Source organism: Pteronotus mesoamericanus, unplaced genomic scaffold, assembly GCF_021234165.1.
Source record: "Pteronotus mesoamericanus isolate MK-2021 breed Mesoamerican mustached bat unplaced genomic scaffold, CSHL_Meso_final contig_90, whole genome shotgun sequence".
Lineage (NCBI taxonomy): Eukaryota > Metazoa > Chordata > Mammalia > Chiroptera > Mormoopidae > Pteronotus > Pteronotus mesoamericanus.
Genome location: NW_026555277.1, coordinates 36,192,828 through 36,215,912, shown reverse-complemented (window position 1 = coordinate 36,215,912; position 23,085 = coordinate 36,192,828). Strand labels below are relative to the sequence as shown.

Sequence of the window (23,085 nt, the reverse complement as noted above, 5' to 3'; positions counted from 1 at the left end):
TAAGTGCAGGTTTTTGCTTAGCAATATCTTTGTTACAAATATAACATCATTACCATTTAGCCTCATGGCAATATATTATGCAACTGTAAAAAATTTATCCCTAGACATATTGAAATATTTACAGGTGAAACAACATGATGCCTTAGGTTTGTTTCAAAATAATCTGAAAGCAAAGGGATTGAACAGGGTTAGTGAATGGGATGAAAATGAAACAACATTGACCCTGTGTTGGTAACTGCCAAAGCTGGGTGGTGATGGGTACTGGGGCTGAGGAGTGAAGTCCCAGGGGATGGGAAGAGGGGTAATTACACTATTCTACTTTTTGTTATTGGAATTCCAAACATATACTCAAGTTTAAAACAACAACAACAAAAAAAACTATGTCTCAAATGAAGAGGAACTGGGCACTGGTTCGGGGTCTAATTTGCTGTGTGACTCAGGTATTCACTTAAATTTCATTAAGTCCTCTATTTTCTCATTTGTAACACAAGGGCTTAATGATTATAAACATTGAGTTATTTCAAAGAATTCGGGCAATTAGTCTTATGCAAGTTTTTAGTAATTTGCTCTTAAATAAAGGTCTCATTGATGGTATCCTCTTAAATTTCACTTTTTCTCCTGAATTTTAGTTTGTTTTCCATTAGTATGGTTCAGGCTTAGAATCGAATCTTCTAAATTTCAGCTAAGTGTTCTTTTAACATTTCTTCTAACACTCTTCACTTAAGAATTAACTGTTTCACTTTACTCACTTTAACACTAAGCAAATCCAGTATACTTGTAAGTTTAGGCAAAGCAAATTGCTTTCTGGAAATATTTGATAATTCAGAATGCTGCATGTAATATTGCATTTCTGACCATATGTATAGCACAATTTACTACATATTTAACATATCTGCTATTCCATTTTTTAAATGAAAGTGTTCAATAACTTGAATTTTGAAGAAGAAAACTTTTAACTAGGATATGTTCACCAAGTTATGATTTAATATTTTCTCAATGTGTAAATATACAAACATGATAGCAATTTTAAAAACTTGTGAATAGTTGGCCTTACAAAATTACAACACACTGTAAATATTTCCCTCCCGCATTTTATACAAATTACATGATTTTGATATACAAAGATTCTGTTTTTATTACACAGACAATGTACAACCAAGACTATTTACAATGCAAAAAAGTATATAAACCACAATTTAACATTCTGCTACTGGCAGCCACTATAGTTTAGGAGGTAGCTTTAATTAAACGAAATGAACAGAAGCCACATTTCCCAACTTGTGTTCTAAAAATAATTTACATAAGATAAAAATTTATTATATGCACAGTATATACAGTTTAATTATTAAACTGCAATCTAGCTTAATGTCTTTAGTATTTCCTGAATAACTAATATGGCAGTGGGCTTGCTATTGATTTAGCATATTGTTCAAAAAAAACATATTGAACATGTGTAACTTTTACACCCCCATATAATGACATGTCAAAAGTCCATAGATGAGAATCAAGTAAAATTTTTCATTTTTAAAGACAAAGGCCTAAGTTTTATTTTTGTTTTTATTCCTTTTTCTTTTAAAATGACACATTTGTCTTGTTTCACAAAAACACAGTATCTAAACTGCTGTTGGACAGGCTCTTTTGAAAATTACACTTTGAAGGAAATGTATGGAAATTTCCATGAAATAGCATAAGTTCAGGAGAATCAAGCTCACTAAGAAATAAATGTAAGTGCATTGTGTCATAATTACTCCCAATTTCTTCCAATTAAATGAAATTACCACAATTTATTTTCTGTGTATTTCAAACTATAAGAAGATAACATACCAACAAAACTGGAAAATATCAGTAAAGCCAATGATATTAGGAAGTGTTTATTAATGGGACCATTACACAGAGCCATCAAATCCCTCAGACACTAGTATAATCCGGTATTAGTTAGCAGTTTAGCCAAATCTACTAAACCCACACAGCAATTAGCCCTTTACTTTTTCTAGTAGTGTGATTACAAAACAGAGGAAAAAAATGACTGATTGCACCAAAGCAATGTAAAATGACTGAAAACAAAGTTCGGCTAGCCTTTTAAAATCTAACAGTTGTTAATATTGTTTTAAAAACATCTTCGGGTTTTAAGATTTACAAGTCACTTCAAGAAAATTTATGATTCTATTATGTCAAAGATGGAAAGAGAAAATGCAATAACCTAATGCCTACATTTACTCTCACAGTCCTACCTGGGAGACTATCCCTTTTTTGGCCCTGAAGTAAGTTGTCCTGAGATTAATGATCAAACATTAGGTAAAATTAGCAAGACTTCTTCTTTAGTTGTGTGAAGTCACATTTTTAAAATATTCTTAAAAAAATATTAACAGCTGTTCTTTACCTTGTGCTTAATTCAGAAACAGGTAAAATTTTGCTTCTTATGGATCAGAATAACCTAATGTTATAATGTTAGGATATACATAAAACCTTGTCTCAGGTTACAGATTTGTATCGAGTAGACCACATATCTCTTGGACACTGTATTTTTCACCGATTGATAGTTTAGGCACTTGCCCTTTGAAAATGTCTGGTTTAAGAAATAAACTGCCACCTTCCTGCCACCTTCTCCTTCTTCTAAGTGACACTAGGCAGTGATCACAGAAGTGCTTCCCCGATGAAAGATCAAACTAAGGTTTACTCTACAAACACGGTGATTTTGGTTGATGGGGGATACAGTCACACACACATTAATTCAGTCTTTAACTCTTGGTAGATTGTAAGCATAGCGCACCAAAGGGAATCCACGACTCTGGTAGAAGCAGGCTCGTCCACAGGCCTGCACCTGGTCAGAACTGTCCGAGACAAAGGAATCTTCTTCATCTGCATAATCAGAGTGGGCTGACTGCGTGCCGCAGTCGGACCAATAGCCGTCTGGTCTTTGGCAAGAACCCACTGCCAATGCAGGACAGCTGTGTGATTTTATCAAGTGTTTGCACGACACTGGCTTTGTCAAGAGATAAGATTCGCAGCAGTCACACACAGTCAGGTTACCCTGCAAATGTGAGTACATGCCACAGTCGTAGTAGAAATCCTGTTCCACACAACCAGTTTGGCTGCTGATGGAAACTGAAACCAATCCACTTTTCTTAGTCACATGTCGCTTCAGTAACTTCCAGTCTTCCTTAAACTTTGGGTTGAAGAAAACATACAGGACTGGGTTCAGGCAGGCAGGCAATGGGAAAAATATCAGAGTAACAGACTTCATTATTTCAGGGCTGATTGAGATGGCGGTGATCAACGGCGCAAATGAGAAAAATGCAACAGGGCAGAAAAAGATGCAGTTGGTGAAGATTAGCCAAGCAACATGCTTAATCATACTAGAATGCGAGTTCTCGGAAAGGTCCTCTTTTTCCAGGTTGCAGTAAAGTTTAGTGTAGATAATGGCCATTAATAAAAATGCTAATGAGTTTAAGAGCACTAAGGTCACCGTAAATCCTAACGATGGTGTTTCTCCAGTGGGAAAGGGCAAACACAGTGGGGATGCTGAGTATTCCCCTCCGTGGAAAAGGGGGAAGCAGCCTGCCACTGCAGCCCCAGCGAAAGCAAAAAGGGCGGCTACCCGGAACTGTTTGAGATGATTGCTTTTCCCATTTTTCATTATGTCTTTTGCAGATAAGCTTCTTTCGACAGCTGCTAACATTAATAAAAATATGGCGCTTTCTGAGGAGAAAATGGCGAGGAACCCAGCTATTTTGCAGCCACTGCCAATCTCCCACCAAATGCCAAATTCAGCAAATCTGCCCCAGGACACAGCATCCAGAAAGGTTAGAATACCGGTATAGGCTCCCATGAATAAGTTAGATACGGAAATCAGGCCTATGAACAATTTAGCAGGAGGCAGTGATGTACAAGGTGCAAATGTTGTTAAAATGACAAGCAGGTTGAAAAACAATGCAACCAAGAAAATGAACCACACAGTAAGACGGATCATCCAACTTCCCAGTAAATACTCGCAGGGCTTAAAAGCACCTAAAATGAAAAAGAGAGAGAGAGAGAAAAATGAGACAACTTAGAAAACATCATATTCTGTATGATATGGCTTAAGACACTAACGATAGTTAATCTAAAATAATTAAATCTGCTACCAAACTGAATTGAACCAACTTGAAAAAGAGCACTATTTCTTTGCTAGTTTATGACATTGCACTAGACTATTTTAAAAATAACTAATTTTTTATTAAATGTTTGTTAAACCCATAGAGTGATATTTGAAAGAAAAATCTCACTTTTTCTTATACCTCAGTTAATATGTATAGCAGAGTGTCCAGTTACATGCAAGGTACTTGATATACCAAGAGTTTGGAACTGGATAAACTGGGGTTTGAATTTAAGGTTCATAACTTGCTGCTCTTTTTCTTGAGATAGCAACTTAAACTTTCCTACATTTTATTTTCTCACTTGTGAATAATAATGCTTGTTTCACAGAGCTGTATAACTTAAGTAAAAAGATATACATGAGGTACCTAAGCGGGCTAATGGGCACATAGTTGGACTTCAGTAAATTTTAGGTCCTCTTCTTCCTTCCTAGTCCTAGTATAATTAACCATATGTACATGTATGTATACATACACTTTTTACATATTTCTTATGGTTTGAAGGGCAATCTGATGAAGCAGATTAAGAAAGACATAACTATCCCCATTTTTCATCTAGAGAAACTGAAATATCAGGGGGTTCGACTGACTTGACACAGGTTATTCAGTAGGATGGCACAGGGAGGAGTTACCCACACTGATGTTACCTGTTCATACAACGCTATATTTAATAAAACCCTGTGTAACTTAAAGTAGGATTGCAAGAACTAATATAGTAGCTGAATTGTACACTCTAGTAATTGACTTTGACATGCTGGTTATGCCACAAATGATAACTGTTTTATTTTAAAAATCAGTAAAGAAAAACAAAATTTTGTCTATAAAACATAAGAAGATGATGCATTGCAATTGTCTAAAAGACATGTTCTGACTTATCTTCCTGAACTGTCATGAAGTTTAATACACCCTGTAAAGCATTTTAATCATTGAGGTATTTACCAACCTAACAAACCAGGACCGCACCATTTATATCTGACTTTCAAATAACACAAAAATCTTTTAAAGCTTGCTTTCAATTCATCAATTTATTTCTTAAATTCCCCCCTTCAGGGAAGTGTTAACAGGAAGCTTTCACTTTATTCTTTATCTCTGTATCCCACATCTCCTTCTACAAGAGGAATAAATATTTCAGTGGACCTGGGAGAATGGGACTGTGGGAAGTATTTGACTACTGGGTGGAGCTCTGTTCCCTCAACAGCCTAGGAAGTAGACACCACCCAGTCTCTGTCCTGGGACACCTGCGGCGTCCTCCACTTCTGGCTTCTGACTGAGCACGTAGGTCTGTGTGCTCCTGACACTGAGTGCGGGAGACAGGTCTGCAGTTCATCCCTGCCTCAGCCCGGGGAGATGGGCTCAGACCTACTTTCCTCCTGGTTGACCCCAACATTTAAATTCAGCGTGGAGGAAAGGGAACCTCAGCACGGTCAGGTCTAGTCTCCCCTTTAATAAAACTGGTCCCTTCTCACTGGGTTGTCGGTTCCTTATGCACACTCTTTGACACAAGAACCTGAGTGGGGCAAGTGGGTGAGCTGCACCCCTTGACTTCCAACAGTACAGAAATTAGATAAATTGCATAAACATAAAGGATTCTTGCCAATCTCATTCACTCATCTGGTCACTTTAAGCTTATTCTCTACACGAAGCACTGTGCAAAGTATCAAAAGAAGCATGCACAGCTCCTCCAGAGGCTCATAATTCAGCAGTAATTAGAGAATCATAGGATTCTGAGTTACAAAATTAAATGTGCAGATCAACCTGTATCAATATACAGAAAAGGAAATCTGCTTCATCGCACTAAATTTAGCCAATGATTTAATTTTGTCTTTTACAGTAAAATTCTAAATCCACCCCCTCTGATAGATTAGGAAAAACATGATACTACAGTCACAGTGGTCACTTTAGTAACTTTCCCAACCTACTAAAGTTCAATAAAATAAAATACAACAAAAAAGGAAAGGACACATTAAAAATATATATACTAAAAATCCTTATAAACCCGTAAGTAACTTACAGAACTAGTCCTAGCGTTAAAGGAGCATTAAGAAAGTGCTTCTCAATCTGCAATGTTCATAACCCTCTTTTAGGGAGCTTGTTAACCCAAACATTCTGATTCAGTGGGTCTGGACTAGAGATCCCACAAGAGATGCCTAAGCTTCTTGTGCACAGACCACACACTGAGTCAGCAGGCCTGATGAGATCATCCACTCCTGCCCCTATTACAGACACCACATCTATCCCCAGAAGTTTTAGACATATTTGTCTAATGTACATTTAAAGCAAGAAACTGCAGCAAAACACGTTGGGCATACCTGTTGAGGGTGTACAGTGGATAATTACTTGACTATGTTCCTCATTTTCAGCACTGCTAGTGACCCCTGCTGCATCAGCGGCACCTGGATATAAAGCATAAATTGTGTTTTGAATTCAAGCTTTATGCAATTCAAAAGAACCAGAGTTTCCTACAATCTTCTCTCTTGTACACAATGTAAGTTCAGATTGTTATGAGGCTTGATAACATATGAAACATGCTAGTAACACAGTAAATGCCATTTTTCTCACAGATTTCCTACTGATCCTTCACAAAATGATTATATTAACAGACATGTTAATTAATGCCACAAAGAGTGTTCTATTTTACATGTACTTGCCTTTATCCTTTGCCACACTGTGTTCTTGGAGGCTCTTATCTTCTGCGTTTGAATGTGTATAAGAGTCACAACCCCAAAATGCACAGCACTGATAAGCATATGGTACAGATAAAGACCTGAAAAACAATTGTAAGATCTACATTGAACAGTGACTTCACAGACATGCTGTCGTTTCATTAAAAAGTAATTTAACCACTGAAAGTCTAGGAGTCAGAAAGACCCGACTGTCACATGCTTTAAGCTGGCCAGTATCCTCTCTGGGCCTCAGTTTCTCACCTGTGAAAAGAGCTCAGATATCTCATGACATCATGAGTTTCTCCATTTTTGTAAGATACACTTTTAAAAACTGGATTTAAATTAAATAATGTTTAAAATTTAATAGCAATACTACAATTAAAAGCCAAAAATTTATCAGACTCCTTTATAAATAAATTAACCACACCCAGTTTATCATATGAAACTGGTAGCTTCATTTAAACTGATAAGAACAGATACTACACTTGATCTTAGCCAAGAGGCCCAGAAGGCATGAAACTGGTAGTTTCATTTAAAATGAATGTCTCAAGTCATTTGTGACTTTGTACCAATAAATGAATTTACTTTGTTTATATAAGTATAATGAAAACAATTATTCTCCTCTCCCACAGTATTATTCCCAAGCCCTCTCTCTCTCATATCTGATGATGTCCCTACTCTAATGTTTCATGTCTCCGTGAAGCATTATGTCATTATATCAATTTTCTATGGGTTCCTACTTACATGGTTTCTGCTGCCTTGTTGCTAATAACAAATCCACTATATAAAAAACCACTCTGATGAGTAGTTGTATTTTTTCTTTGACAGCATCAAGGGCTCCAATTCATATTCTTAAAAACTATGAAACAATGTTCATGTTCTATTCTTTACCAAATCTGTGAGGATTGAGGTAGAAAACACTCTTAAATTATAGCCTCCCAGAAAATCAAGGAAGCACAGGGAGGAAGAAAAAAAATCCTAGCATACTCTATAATTCGGGAGCCTACCACAACTTCAACAAAAAAGAAAAATAAGCAAAAACACACCTGAGATTAACAAAGTCTTTTGCTGCTAAAGCTTCTTTCAGTTGGAAGTTGCCCACAAGTTTCAGTTGATTTAGTCCATTCAGGCCTTCCGTAGGAAATGAAGTTAATTCATTGAAACTTACATCTCTAAAATGTGAATGAGACGTTGAATTAACTCCTAAGATGCAAATCACATAAGAACACCTGTATATGTGTTAACATCACAAACATTAGAGCTACAAGAGGAAGTTTAGTTGTGTTAAATGATACCTCTAACATTCATCTTCCATATTAAAAGCTGTTACTATATCAATGCAGCTTGAAATTTATTTAAGGAAACAACCAAAGAGAAAAATATTGTGATAGGTTAATGCTAAAATACAAGTTTCTATAGACTATTCATTACTTTCCTCACATTATTGCAAAAAGTCATCAACTTACAGGTTAGTTATTGACCCAAGGTTGGCAAAAGCTCTGTCATGAATTTCGTGGATCAGGTTTCTACTCAGATCTCTAAAATTATAAGAATGACATGTTAATCTTTTCAAATAAACTGAAATTGCAGTTATTTTGACTACACTTTAGAGTCCGAGGGAGTCACAATATCCCTGATAACAAACACCTTTAATCTTGTCCGACAACATTTCTATGTGTATATTGAATCCCTCCCTCTCCACAAAAATCTCTGTCTTGGAATGTGTTCCATGTGACAATAATTCTACTTGGTATCTGTTGCAACACAGTTGTGAATTTTCTGCACCTTATCAATCTGGTACCAGTTCAAAAATATAAATGATATTATATAACCTTTGGTACTGTTAACTAGGTGAGGAAAAGCTCAGCTCCTGACAAGGCTGAAAATAAAGGCAGGTTTCATATTATTTGCCTTCTCAAAGGTTAGTGATAAGGCTCTGAGAGAAGACAAATAATCAATATCCAAACAAGAGCATTCCAGAAGGGCCTCAGATAATCATTTTTTTTTTCCAAGCAGGAAAGAAAAATCATAGCAACAGCAGAACCATTCTATAGTGGGGAACACACCCTGAAGCATTCTAATATTACAGAAATAGTAAGACAGAGAAATGATCTCCAACCACACTCAAACTGAGCCTTAATGGAAATTTAGAGATTGGATAAATTCATTCCATGACACATCTCCTAGATAACAGAAAAACTCAACAAACTTAGTTTCAAATCATGAAAAGGCCAGTCTTCCATTGTTGTTGCTTATCAGTGCTCCAGAAGTGATGGCAGCTGGGAGCCAGTCCCCTTCCTCCTGTGCCCAGACCCACAACAGGGACGGGGAAACACCTAGCTACCCAACCACCAAGAAAATGTTTTCTAGCAGAACGCAGTTTCCATTTCTTAAGGGGGATCTCCTGAAAACAGGACTCAATATACATAAGTTCACTTCACTGTCCATTTTTCAAATGTATTCTGCATTTTAAAAAATGCTCACTAATTTAGTGATTTGTTTCTTCTGCACTAAAGTTCCAGGAAGGCTATGACCAGGTCTCTCTTAGTCACCTCTATATTCCCAAGTACTTAAGAAAGTAGTTGGCACAAATACACACTCAAACACACGTAATTTTTAAGATGAACACTTCTGCTGCATATTGGCTGTATTTGTCATGATAGATACACCAGGGCCAGGGTCAAGAAACTTTTTCTGTGGAAGAACAGAGAGTAAATATTTTTCGCCTCTGGGGGTCACATGGTCTCTACTGCCAAGTATTCAACTCTGCAACAGTATGGTGGAAATCAGCTTCAGACGATAAACAAAGGGGGTGTGTATGACTGGGTGCCAACAATACTTAATTTACAAAAACAGGAGGCAGGCTGGATCTGGCCCACAATTATAGTTTGCCAGCCCTGGCCTAATGGATTGGCAAACCTCATTATTATGACTTGAAGACAAACAAACCACATCTCTCAGGTTATACACATTACCCTTTTTCATTCACCAAAGATACATTATCAGAAATGAGCTAAGGTAAAAAATACTGAAAATACATTATTTGTAAAGTACCATGTGGTAAAGTTTGAACAACAATATTTACGCATAATGGATCTTTAAGTGTATCTCTTAAAATAAGAATTGTACTGATATATTTAATATAGCTTGACAAAAATTTTACTCATCTTCAATAATCAGAGAGAAACTTACAGTATCCTTAGGGATATGAGGCCTTGAAAAGTGCCTTCTTTTATTTGGTGTATCTGATTACGTTGCAAAGAACTAGAAGAAGGAGGGGATGAAGGGGGGGGGAGAAGAAAGAGAGGAGGAGGAAGGAGGGGGGAGAAGAGGAGGAGGAGAGGGAGAAGGTAGGAAAAGAGGACGGGGGAAAAAGAGAAAAAATTATTTTCTATTTTGAAAAATAACATTTCTTAATTAAACTTTTTCTAAGTTTAAATACTCATTCATAAGTAACACTGACTGATCTCACTGAAAGTCAGGGAAACTACTATTTCCTTATCTATAAATTGAAATGATTAGACTAACTGGTGTTCCATCCCCAATTATACTGGGAGTGTACTATGTTATCTAAATTCCTTTATCACCCCTGCTCCGGACTGAGAGCAGGAAGACTACAAAGTGAGAAAGGATCTAAGACAACACAAGGAGCCAAGTACCATATGAGGAAGCTTAGAAGGTTAGAGGAAGGAGGGGATCGAAAATGGGAGAATTAATGCCTATCTCTCCCCACCTCCCCATCAACTTCCATCAGAGATGTCCTGTGTAGGTACACAGTAAATACTGTGTCTGGTTTCCCTTAACAGCCAGGACAAGTTTTTATTTGTTTGTTTGTTTTTATTATTTTTTAATACACCACCCTCCCTCCATAGTCTCTCATAGAATTCCTGATAGGTAGATGTCTAATAACTACTGCTTGCATGAACACATTTGGTGCAATTGGATATTTATTCATAAGAACAATTTTAATATATGAATCTCTTACTTACTAATATTAAAACCATTTATTTAAACTAGGAAAAGCTCAATGAATTAATAATACACCAGAGCAAAAAGAGTATGTCAAAGAACAACTTACATTTCTTCCAGAGCATGGCAACCATTAAAGCTTGGAAGTTCTTTTATATCGTTGTAAGACAAGTCCCTTAAAACAATGGAAATTAATAAATTAATGTTGTATCATTAGAAAACTATATTAAAAGAGCTGTATTTACAAGCACTGAAAGCAGTGCTAAGTAATAAGGAGATATGGCTGAACAAGAAAAGTATTTTTTTGCTAAGACTTGTAAGCTTCTAAAGCACCTAAGTGATACAAAAGACTAAAGATTTGCAAACGTCATGTACATAATGTTGAGTGCAGACAATATAAAATATATTTTAAAACATTAGGTATATACAAATATAAAAAATATGATATGGAATATATATACATAAAATTATGTTTAAGTGGTAAAGTTATGGATTTTTTAATTTATATTTTACAATGTTGTCATTCCATTAAAAAGCTAGAAGAGGAGTGCATATTTTAAAAACAGTTATATTAAATCAAATATTGGGACTGGTTAACTCTCTCTCAGTTAATCCCATTGTAGTTTTTTCTCAGTTGTAATTGTCAAGTTTGATACTCCATGACACCATTTAATTACTTGCTTAATCAATGAGTCACTTATTTTGTCCAATGAATATTCTCTCTCTCCAATGAATACTTATTAACAACTTAGTAACTTAATGATGTGTTTTTGTGACATTCGTATATCCTTTATTTACTTTTATCTTCTGGGCCAGTTTAAAGTTTTTGGAAAGCCCCATGCTTAGCTGGTCCCTGATATGGGAAAGACCGTCCCTGCCTACGCAGAGGCTACGGATGGCGAGGCAGGATACAGAGAGCAGACTCTCCTGTGGAAACTGGAATAAAACTAAGGAGTCGGGATGAGACAAAAAAAGTCAAGGAAGCACTAAGTTTGGTTTTAGTTTGCTCAAAGTCAAGTCACAGCATGTGTGATATGTATTGCTATAACCCTAATGCTAAATTCAAATAAATGCGCATTGCCTCCTCAGAGGCTATTACCATAATCACTCATTTCCATGAAGGAAATAAGAAATATTCAATAATTATACCTTAAAATCACCTAATGAAAATAGTTCATTCAAAATAAAACTCAACGTGTGTGAAGCACATAAAAGAAAGGTATGAGAAGGGAAGACGAATCCAACTTACAAAGTCCTAAGCATCTTTTGTTCTTGGCACAAATTACTGGATATACTGCTTATCTTCGTACCTGTCAAGGTCCTGTGGAAAAACAAGGTTCTTCTAAGAAATGATTCAAGTGGAGATGGTAAACAAAATGCTATTCTCATACAGAAAAACAAATGCTCACATATTTGCATATAGAGTCTATATATCCCAACTGCCTGATTACTCCCTAAAGTTAGGCATGTAGGAAAACGAATTAACCCTCCATGCTGGCATCATTTTCATAGTAATGCAGAGAAGCTTGTGACACTAGATGTTAACACTGCCCAGACAACGGGCTTGATTTCTCACAAGGACCAAGAGAAAAACACTAATCCACAGTCATAGCCTGACCACAACCACCTGCAAGTTCTGTCACGCCCTGACACCCCCAAAACATCTGAAACCAACTTGTCATCCCACTCCCAAACCTTGTTTCTGTCTTTTCTTTCAATCAACATGACTTAGTCTCAAATTTTCTCTTCTACCTTCCCTTTCTCTGTTCCCATTTGCAGTCAATCACCAATTACTATTCTTTCTTCCTTGGTAGTGTCTCCAGCTTCTGGCCCTCTATCTCCATTTTTACTGCTACAATGTAGATCAAAGGTGAAATGGTGCAGAAGGGGGTGAAGGAATCTCAGGCCACAGGGAAGAACTCCAGGGACGGGCTGCAGCCCGAACTCTCACCATTCAGTGTTCAGTTAGCCAAGTGGATCACGCCCAAGGCCTCCTGTCCAGTCCTCCTATCTCTAGTCTTCCTTATCCTCCTCACACCACCTGCTCCATCATTCTCAACACCTCCAATTGCCTTAAGAGTCAAGTTTAAATTCCCCAGCTCAGTGCTTCCCATCTTCTTTTTTCTTACATCTTGACACACATGAAAATCAAAACATTTATGTGACACAATGTGGCTGGAGATCCTAGCCACCCCGGGCCCCATCTGGCTGCCTCGAGGGCTTAAGTCATCAAGCTCTTGGATGCACAGGCAACCCACTTACAGACCATCCATTAAGAAGCTTTGCCAAAACCAAAGGTTTCATGTTCAAGATCTGCCATTTCAAAATTGTGACTCAAACAACGTCCCAAATTTCTCTATATCACTCCCCATTCAATTCCAGCTATATTTGGTCATCTGTACACCACCCTTTTACTAAATCCTGCCTTTCTAAATAAAAGACCCAGCTCTTGGAAACCTGCCAGGATTTCATTTTGAAGCATTTCACCTCCTCCATGAAGCCTTTTATGATAGCCTCCATTGACTGTGCCACTTGTGAATTCCTAGAGCGCTGCTTCTAATTTGGCACTTGATGCCTGCCTTATACTTTGAGTGACCTTTTCAGATCTTATCTCCGCATGCGAGGCGATACTCTATCTGAGCGGACTGACCCCAACCCCAGTATCCATCTCCATACATGATATTCACAACGGGAGACTGCAGGCATCGGCGTCTCCATCGCCACCACCAAGCGCTGGCATGCTGCTAGCAGGCCGGCGTGTTATCTCGACACAACCCCTCTTCAAAGCGCCGCACTTACAGACTCTCCAGATGGACAGTCCCGGTCAGGTTGGGGAACTGCTGCACCATGCTTGCGCCACGAATGACCCTTTAAGCAATTGGGAGAGAAAAGGTCATTTAAAATGAAAAAAATTTCATAGATAATATTTGCATTTTGGGGTTTGTTTTGGTTTAGTTTTTGGTTTTTTTTTGCATATTGTTCTTTAAAGTCTAAGATCACAGTAGTACCAGACCTCAAAAATAAAATTGCTTTCACCTCTTGAAGGTACCTGAAAGTGTGATAACTTGGCCAAATGTTCACATAAATAAAAACTCTCATAAATTGTCAGAATTATCCTTTGGACTTGTGCTCAAGGAAAAGAAACAAAAAGATTTTGTTTTCTGGAGTTACAATAATAAATTCTTGTTTTCCACCAAAGCAATAGTATAAATATTCAGGTCTGTCTTAAAATTTATGTAATACTTACAATGAATGCAGATCAGATAAATTGTGAAACGCTGAGTTCCCCACAAAAGATAGAGGGTTATCGTACAAATGTCTGTAAAAATAGTCAAAAAAAAAAAAAATCCAAAGTCTTCATATGTTCACAAGCACTCCAAAACTAAATCTATGCTCATAAAGTTCATGTATCTAGGGCCTGAATTTTCATTCTTCACCCAGATGTTTGGTTGGCATCATACATAGTAATACATGATTATATACTAGAAGAAACTTTCAAAACTACTTACATAGTTCTTAAGAGTGGATTACCATCAAACGCTCCATCAGGGATAACAGAAATAGAATTACTATGAAATAACCTAAAAAGATAGGAGGAAAATATATTGAAATATGTATGCCCTTGTAAAGTTAAAACCCAACGATCTACTCCTATTCGGTATTATACAGCATACAACTGATAACAACTACATGAAAATTTCAAAAATGTAAAGAAACTTAATTTTTAATTCTATCTCATCTTCTTCAGGGTAATTCTCTTTAAACCCACTGCTTAGCCTACTATTAATCAGATCCTTCATATACACTTAGCTGTACCTTCATCATCAAAGAACTATAGACCACAAGAATCATAGCACGTTCTGACCCCAAAATCTCTCTCACTATCTCCTGCATTTAGTCTTTAAGAAATTCATCTGAGAGTTTATCTGTCATCTCGTGACACACAGGCTCTGTTATGCCATTTACATTCCTATCCCTGCCCTTGACAAATGCAACCTCTAAAATGCTCCCCTATCCCTTTCATTTAGTTAAATAATTCCATCCTTCCAAGTCCAGTCCAACTTATTCTCTTTAGTGATGCCTTTTCCAAGGACCTCAAGCCTCCATGAAGTCTTTTTTCTAGAATGATTTCTTTATCCTATTCATTCCGTGGTTCTTTCTACCGAGAAACTGCTATCTGGCTGCCCCCACGGTCAGCCTGCCCAGTGAGACTAAGACAACAAGCCCCTAAAAGGCAGGGACCATGTGCCACAGCTTCTGTTTCACCACAATCTAGCTCCCTACGGTTATCCCTGCTCAGGACCGTCCATGCCAGCTAACACACCCTAATCTTTATGATCGTGTGTGTTTGTGTGTATGTGTTTCACGGTGTACATAACAGGGCAAAGATGTTTTTAAAATCTCATTGTCGGAACATTAATTTGTGAGTTCTACAGATACTAAGGCGTAAAGAAAGCAAAGCAATACTCACAGCTCCTTTAGGCTAGGAAGGGCTTTAATAGCTTGAGGAAATTCCCCCAGGTTGTTATAATTCAAGTCCCTAGGGGAAATAAAATGGGCAAAATATGTAAGAATATTAAAGAGTGGTCATTATTTATAAGACATTTTGGTATAAATCTTTCTTTTTAAATATCACATTCTCTGGATGATGATCTTTCTTTACCAACCATATTGCCATTCTAAACCCTGTAGGAGTTTAATTGAATTTACAACGTAGAGTACTGAACAGGAAAAAGAAATCATAACTCTTCTATGATGTTTTTAAGTCAATTTTAAAAGTTCAAAGAATTCTCAGAACCATAAAATAGAATTTATTAAATTATCCATTTATAAGTGACAATAGCCTGCAACTGAGGTTTCCGTTTGGGGTTCAGAGTGGCTTCCTGAAATTCTGGCAGGAGGGCAACTGACCTCAGCCCAACCACCGTCAGCAAGATGACCCACCGTACGTCTGAAGGAGAACCCGGGGGAGTTCACAAAACTATCGTCCTCTAGAAGGTTATGAATTGTTGAAAATGTTACATTAATTGGGAGAGAGAAATGCCACAGTGAAATGTACTAAAAGGCCTCAATTCTGAGTCCTTCTAAATTTTAAATCTTTTAACCTGAAGAGCATGTTGGAATATGACTAATATCATGATTTCTGAATGAGAGTAAAACAAAATCAAATGCCCAGCTCCTTAAAGACCTAATTCATCTTACTTTTCTACATAGAAAGTGGCAAATAAAAATTTAACCAGGAAGAAGAGGTTTAATTTTAATATAATTGGAATGGTATGCATACATGGTCTAGGATCAGAAGACCCATTCAGTCTCCTGTTACACTCATTATTTACAAAGAAAAGGAGAACTGAGTGTGTAACTATCTTCTTCAAGAGCTTCAACTTTCAAATATCCATTGATGTACACCATCCTTTAGTTGCCCAGACAGGAAAGTGTATTAACAGAGTACTAAGTCTTCTCATTTACTGAGAGTTAACCAGAAAATTCAGTTAAATGAAATATTATAAACCCTAAGAATTTCAATCAGATGTTACCCATCTAATTGGGACATACTCCGAATCATTTAGTGAACCACAATGGCAAATATTAAAAATCTCCACATAAAAGCAACTCATATAAACTAAAACAACAAAAATCAAGATCCTACTCTCAATTACACATGGGGGCAAAATGTCTTTTGCTCGCAGTGTTGCGATATACAGTTATAACAGCCAGAACTCCCAAAAACGTTTACTAGTAGAAACAACAAAAGCAGCCTACGAAAAATAGAAAACTTTATCATATTTAGCATATGAAAACAGAGATAATATTCAGTCTCAGTATCAACAATTAACCAGGCAACTGAGTTCAAGGAAAAAAAAAACAAAAAACTTTTTCCAGAATTATTTTGATGAGCCTCAAAATTTCATAATTATCTACCATCCATTTTAACAAAACCAAAATTTCAGAAAGGTAATACAGTTTAGCAGATTGAGCTGCTTTTAACATGTACTTTTGTAAGAAATATCAAGTTGAAACTTGTGTGCCATTTTTAACCATAAACTCAGATTAGTCTTCATAACTCTTATTTGATGGCAAGAATTTAGTCATGTATGAAAGCAAAGTAGTAATGAGCCGAACTCAAGACCTTTATTCTCTCCTTTTCCTGCAACAAAATGCAAAATTGCACCCTCAACATCATAATGCAGTCATCCAAAATATGAATAAACTTACAAGGTCTCCAGGTTATCTAGTCCATCAAAACAGTGTCGACCCAGGCTTTTAATTTTATTGTTATGAAGATGCCTATGGGAAAAAAGCATTAAAATGATTTTTACGTCACCTAATAGGAACTATTACAGTGTTTCATATGCCCAAGTTTGTATGGCTTAGAGAGATGCTACAGCTACAGACTGACACCTATCAGAGGGGAGAGGGTCGAGGGGCTGAGTGAAAACGGTGAAGGGAATAAGCAAAAAAAAAAAAAAAAAAAAAAAAGTCATAGACAAAGACAAGAGTATGGTGATTACTAGAGGGAAAAGGAATACGGAGGCAGTAGAAGAGGGTATGGGGGGATAAATGGTGATGGAAGGAGACTTGACTTGGGGTGGTGAACACACAATACAATATACAGATGATATATTATAGAATTGTACACCTGAAACCTATGTGAGTTTATTAAGCAATGTCACTCCAATAAATGCAATAGTTTTTTTAAATAAAGAAATAATATAGCTAAACATTTCAACACTCAACTAATAAAAACAAATAGCACTAGGTAGTTATCTTGATATACACTTCACAGACTTAGATTCACTGGACAGAATACCAATGGCAGGGTGGATATCTCTAGCAGGAAACGGGTACACATTAAAGATCCGTTAATATTCACCCCTATCAAAACAAAAGTTTTGAGGAGCTTCTGATTATATGAAGTGAAACTTAGAGGAGTTCTCCTTTGGGGAGGTGGGGGAAATGACATGGACAAAGCAAGTCAGCTTACATCACGAACTGGTAACAGATTTTAAAAGAAATGCCATTTTATTACATCCAAGTTTTCAAAGCTTAAAATCTCACACACACGCACGCACATACACACGCACGCACATACACACATGCACATACACACACCCATATACTGTTTGAATCGGCTGGTAAAAACATAACGTATTGCTGCAACTCTCCTAGGAGGACCTCAAAGCAATTCCACCTCTGTAACACTGAATACATCGCTGAGACACACGTGAAAGCTGTACAAGTGTTTGTTGAATGACCCAATTTCTTCTCATGATTACAAATGGCCACATATTTTAGAGAGATTCAACAGTTATCCGACGTTAATTCTTAAAATTATCCTATTTTGCATTTGCAAAAGTCATCGCATTTGGTACTGTAAAAAAGGCAGCTCCCCGAAACCCTTGCTCTTTAGGAGCATAATCAGTAAGATACTTTCATCATAGTAACTTGTCACAAGAAACCTGTTTTTGCTCCCGAATTAATATAAATGTACAGTATTCAATGGGGTAGATACTTACAGAACTACCAGGCTTGACAGGTTGGTAAATGCAAAGTCGGGGATGCTGGAGATTCTGTTGAGGGCCAAGGTCAGCGCCTGCAGAGCCGGCAGGTTGCTGAGGGGGTGCACAGGCACCTCCGTCAGACTGTTGTCATCCAGCCACAGGTGCCGCAGCTGAGCAAGCCCCTCGAAGCTGCCCTCGGGGACGGAGGTAATGTGGTTGGCATCTAAACGCCTGACAGCAACAGAAACAACCATGTTCGGTAAGGGATCCTCGCGGAATGATTCAGGCCACGGCACACAACTCTCGGTTTTCAAAACAAATACAATGACCAGGGCTGTGACATCCTGGGTTCTTTAATTCCCCTAGAAGTTCTCATAAAATCTAGTAACTTTTCAAAGAGCAACATATGGAAGTCAGTTCTTTCCCTTCCGTTATAACAAAGAAATGACTTTAAATCTGAATCCTTTAAGAATCTCCAGCTAAAAGTAACTTAAGAGCAGAAAGATTATTAAAAGAAAAAAGAAAAAAAACCTTCACAAAGCTTAAGTTGGAATTTTATGTTTCAGAATATATCAAAAAATACAAAAACAACAAGAAACTAAGATGAGCAAATAAAGCTACTTTACTTACAATTTTACATCATAACTAATATTTGATATTAAATTTACTTGCTATTCTGACTTGGTACCAAAGGGGGGAAAAATAAGAAAATGTTTCAAAAACCTTTTTTTTTTTTTACAGCAAGGAACCATTTCAATAGATTCTTAACAATTCTTATTACCGCCAGCCAAATTAAAAATATAGGTGTCATGTACTAGCAAAGCAACCTTGTCATTTTCTCTTAGCATTAAGAACTTTTTAAAAAATTAGTTTATCAAAATAGAAGGTTATTAAGGGCAAACAGTTTCTCAGATCAATGTTACTATGGCTTGAAAGTTTCTTTCATTTTTCCAAGTTTTTCTGAATTAAGGAACACCTTACTAATAGGATTACTCATACATAAAATTAAGTCACCATCTGAAAATCTGGGAAATTAAGTCCTAAGGGGTATTTTTGGCACAACTGTGTGTAATTGTTGGAATAATTGCTTTTCAACACAAAGACAACCTGGTATTAATATCATAAGGGACACTATGTGTTCAGCAAATCACAACTTTCCTCACAATCCCTTGCTGACATATCTTCACTACTGAAAGTCATACCGGAGAGGCGTGGACCTCCTGGTGAAAATCAGGGAACAACTACAACAAAAAACTGGTGAAAAGTCAAAATGACAGCATATTTTAAAAGAAATCGAGTGTGACAGCCACGGCAGGGTGGCTGAGCTGGTTGCAGCATCGTCCCATACACCAAAGGGTTTCGGGTTCGATCCCCAATAGCAGCACATATGGAGGCAACCCATAGATGTTTCTCTCTTACATCAATGCCTGTCTCTCTCTGTCTCTCTCTCATTCCCTCTCTTCCTACTCTCTCTAATATCAGTAAATATATCCTCAGGTGAGAATTTAAAAAAAAAAAAAAAGAAATTCAGTGTGACAGTTTTCTAGTTCTAGAAATTCTGACTTTTAGAGTGGTTTGTGTGCCTCCTGTTTCCTTGTGCTGCTCTGGCTCTGTATCCTGCCATAACGGTCCCTCTTTCCTCCAGGCAAGCAGTGAGCACTGCTCCCAGCCAACAGCCCAGGAAGACACAGTCTCCTTCCCTGAGGCAGATAAATGAGCAGGGTTTGAGACCCCTGGTCCCAGTGAGGATCAGATAGAAGCTTTCTTTTTGATAAAGTCATGGTAACTGAAAGGGTACCGAAAATGGGAGAGCGCATGACACTGAGCAGCTGCCTTAAGAATCCACTTAGAAACAAACATTTTAAGGCTTGTTCATTCCTTGGGCTTTTTAGAACCAAGCCCTGAGAAGAGACAGACATCCTTTATATAACACACTGGCAAAATCCTGGCTAAGGAACTGCTTAGGAGATTTGCTTTAATGAGGAGAGAGGAGTATGTTTAATCAGGGACACACGTACACTCACATGCACCCACAACCTCAAGGAACTTCCACTTAAGGAGACACACTGAATACATAGCCATACGTTTAACCATATAAGGTAACTAAATAGTGCAATTAAATTCTACCTGTAGCTAATTTAATTGTCTACAATTCATTCAACACATTTAAGTGGAACTTCTTAGGCACAAAAGATGAATGGCGAAGTCTGTCCTCAGGAGGCTGATATTCTAGCGGGGGTGATACACCTATGATAAATTAAAAAGTGATTGTAGAGTGCTTAAAAAAGTGCTACAAAGGATACAACCAGGATACTGAGATAAAGATTAACAGGCGTTCAGAAGGAAGGGTTTAGAGAAAGAGCAAGAAGGTGTAAGAGCAAGTGGCAAAAAGTGCTGGGCAAGGAGTGTCAGAGGCAAAGGAAACATTAAGGGCAGATTCAGCAGCAGAAATGAGCTGGGTGTATGGTCCCAGCATCTCCCAGAAGGTCAGGGTGATCCATACATGAGAGGAAGAGAGTGGGGGGCCCATCCACAGAGACACAGGAATACAAATGGGGACCAGATTATGTGGACTGCTGTGGGGCAGGTAAGGGGTTTGGATTGCATTTTAAGTAAAATTAAAGGCTCTCCCTAATTTCTCAGTGTTACAAACATTGAAAAGTTGAAATTGCTTATGTTATCGAATTGATGATAATATGCATTCATAGTCAACAAAATAATTGCCCCCCACACACACATGGAGAAACCCTCATTCAAATGTTTTGTTGAAATGTGGTAGAAGACCCTCATAAGGAAAGTTGTCACTACCTTTTTAACTTAAGACCAATATTATACACACCATTGACACTCCTGCAGAATTCTGTGCCCAATACCGTCCAGGGCAGGGTCACACAGCCACTTACTGACAGCAGGACAACCAGGTGAGCTTTGAGCTAAGACAGTAATGAAACTCTACTCTAGGCAAAATAATAACACTGCATTAAACACAGACACAATTTCCTCTATGCTAGAAATTCCCAAATTTTGAGTCGCCCATAAGTTGAGATCTAAGGGAAGAACTTTGGAAAATGAAACCCTTAAATAAGAAGTTAAATGAGAAAAAGAATTTGTGGGGACTCAAATGGTTAATCCTTATAACCTCAATTCACATGTGGGTGTTGGAGGCACACCCATAAATATAAAGAATTGCACTTTCACTGAGATTAATGTTTTACAGAGGATTCCTCTTAGAGCTATGACTTTGTACCAATAACCTATGTTATTAATATGTATCCAACAGACAAAGAAAATACTATAATCAATTCATCTAGTGGATGCAGGGGGGGTTGCAATGTCCTTGGTTAAGGTATTCTACTTTTTAAACTCCATTCTACTATTATTTTATTTGTGTGTACTTTAGTTGTTAAAAGGTTAGTAATGTTTTAACTGAATTCCTTTACTATTTGTGTTTAAAATATACATTTATTCCCTATTCCCAAAACCTGTTTTACATCTCTGAGACTCGCATACTTTTTTTATGTTGCCTGAAATGAAATTACAAAACCAAATAATTTAGTATGAGATGAATGTCCATTTCAGTAAATACTTATTCTTTGTAATTAAAAGCTCTTCCTTTTTCCCTCTACCTGTAACTTACTAATAATGTAAATATTACAGTATTACATTTTGTTACCAGTTCCTAGTTTAAAATAGTTAAGATAGTCTGTTATTATGGAAAACCCAGAAAACTTAGCCTTTGAAATCCTTTCATATTCAATATAAGTGTGATCTAATGTAAAGGAAAAAAAATCTAGCAGGTGCAAATTCTGACACGTCATTTAAATAACCTGCTCAGGCAATGCTTTAGCCACTCTCATGACTTTGTGGAAGGCTGTTAACATTCCCTTTTTCTTAATATCAACAACTCGCCTAAAGATTTATAGTCATCATCGCATACATGCATCAAACCACTTCTGTTCAATTTCAGCCCCTAATGAACTTTGTTCCTTTTGAAGCACTACTTCAAAACCACAAGGAAATCTTTCGTGTAATTCAGGTCTGAAGATCAGATTTTCAAACTGACTGAAGTGCTGATAAGACTGTTTTACACCACGACAGAATTTCAATTGTAGCTAACTTGACCACTACACCCACTATGCTAACAAACCCATGGACATTTCCTTCTCAAATAAAACCGGCCTGACATACCGCTCCTTGTGTTTCTGATACATGTAAAAATATCCCGACGCCTTAAAAAAAATTGACTCCTCTCCTCACACACACCCTCCATTCCAATTTGGGACCTAATTTAAATTATGCAACTCACTCAATGTGTGACCATTGTTTAAAACATTATTTTAAAGGGGAATCAATGATTTCTGTGAAAAACTCTTTAAATCATCCAAATTGCCAATAAATGTTACGTACTGTTTAATGTATTTATTGACTACAAATTAAAAAGAACCTGTTTGTATGTTTTCTTGGGGATTTTTCTGTCCTAAAGTTCAAAGATACCAGTTTTCTCTTCTTTAGCCTTCAAAATAAACAAAAATGACTGAATATTTGGATTATTAAGTCTTATGAAATAAGACCTAAATTATGTATGAAGGTCTTAGAGTAAAATGGATTCTGAGGAAGCAAAGGAAAATAAGGAACTAGTTAGACTGCCTAGTGAATTCAGGTCTAAGGTGGGAGAGACGGCTCCCCCTGTGCACAGCCGTCCCAGGCTGCAGAGGGTGAGGGGGCATCACAGACGCATTTCCGTAAAGGAAGTCATTCCAGTCGATTCACCGAAAGTCTGCTCAGAATCTACTCAATGAGCTACAGTGAATAACAAAC

At 37.2% G+C, this 23,085-nt stretch overlaps 1 protein-coding gene and 1 pseudogene across 1 annotated transcript in view; both read right to left on the bottom strand.

The window, feature by feature from the left end:
- Positions 1-981: 981 nt before the first annotated feature.
- Positions 982-23,085, bottom strand: part of LGR4 (leucine rich repeat containing G protein-coupled receptor 4) — a 95,949-nt gene continuing 73,845 nt past the window's right edge. The window contains exons 5-18 of the mRNA XM_054585978.1: positions 18,283-18,498; positions 16,982-17,053; positions 15,237-15,305; positions 14,275-14,346; positions 14,013-14,084; positions 13,565-13,633; positions 12,015-12,086; positions 10,875-10,940; positions 9,989-10,060; positions 8,263-8,334; positions 7,843-7,968; positions 6,782-6,897; positions 6,443-6,526; positions 982-4,008 (exon numbers count right to left, since the gene is read on the bottom strand). Of these exons, the coding sequence (XP_054441953.1) occupies positions 2,732-4,008; positions 6,443-6,526; positions 6,782-6,897; positions 7,843-7,968; positions 8,263-8,334; positions 9,989-10,060; positions 10,875-10,940; positions 12,015-12,086; positions 13,565-13,633; positions 14,013-14,084; positions 14,275-14,346; positions 15,237-15,305; positions 16,982-17,053; positions 18,283-18,498 (2,455 nt within the window). The 3' untranslated portion in view covers positions 982-2,731. The remainder of the gene's footprint in view (positions 4,009-6,442; positions 6,527-6,781; positions 6,898-7,842; positions 7,969-8,262; positions 8,335-9,988; positions 10,061-10,874; positions 10,941-12,014; positions 12,087-13,564; positions 13,634-14,012; positions 14,085-14,274; positions 14,347-15,236; positions 15,306-16,981; positions 17,054-18,282; positions 18,499-23,085) is intronic.
- On the bottom strand, positions 7,184-7,311 carry LOC129080800 (uncharacterized; annotated as a pseudogene).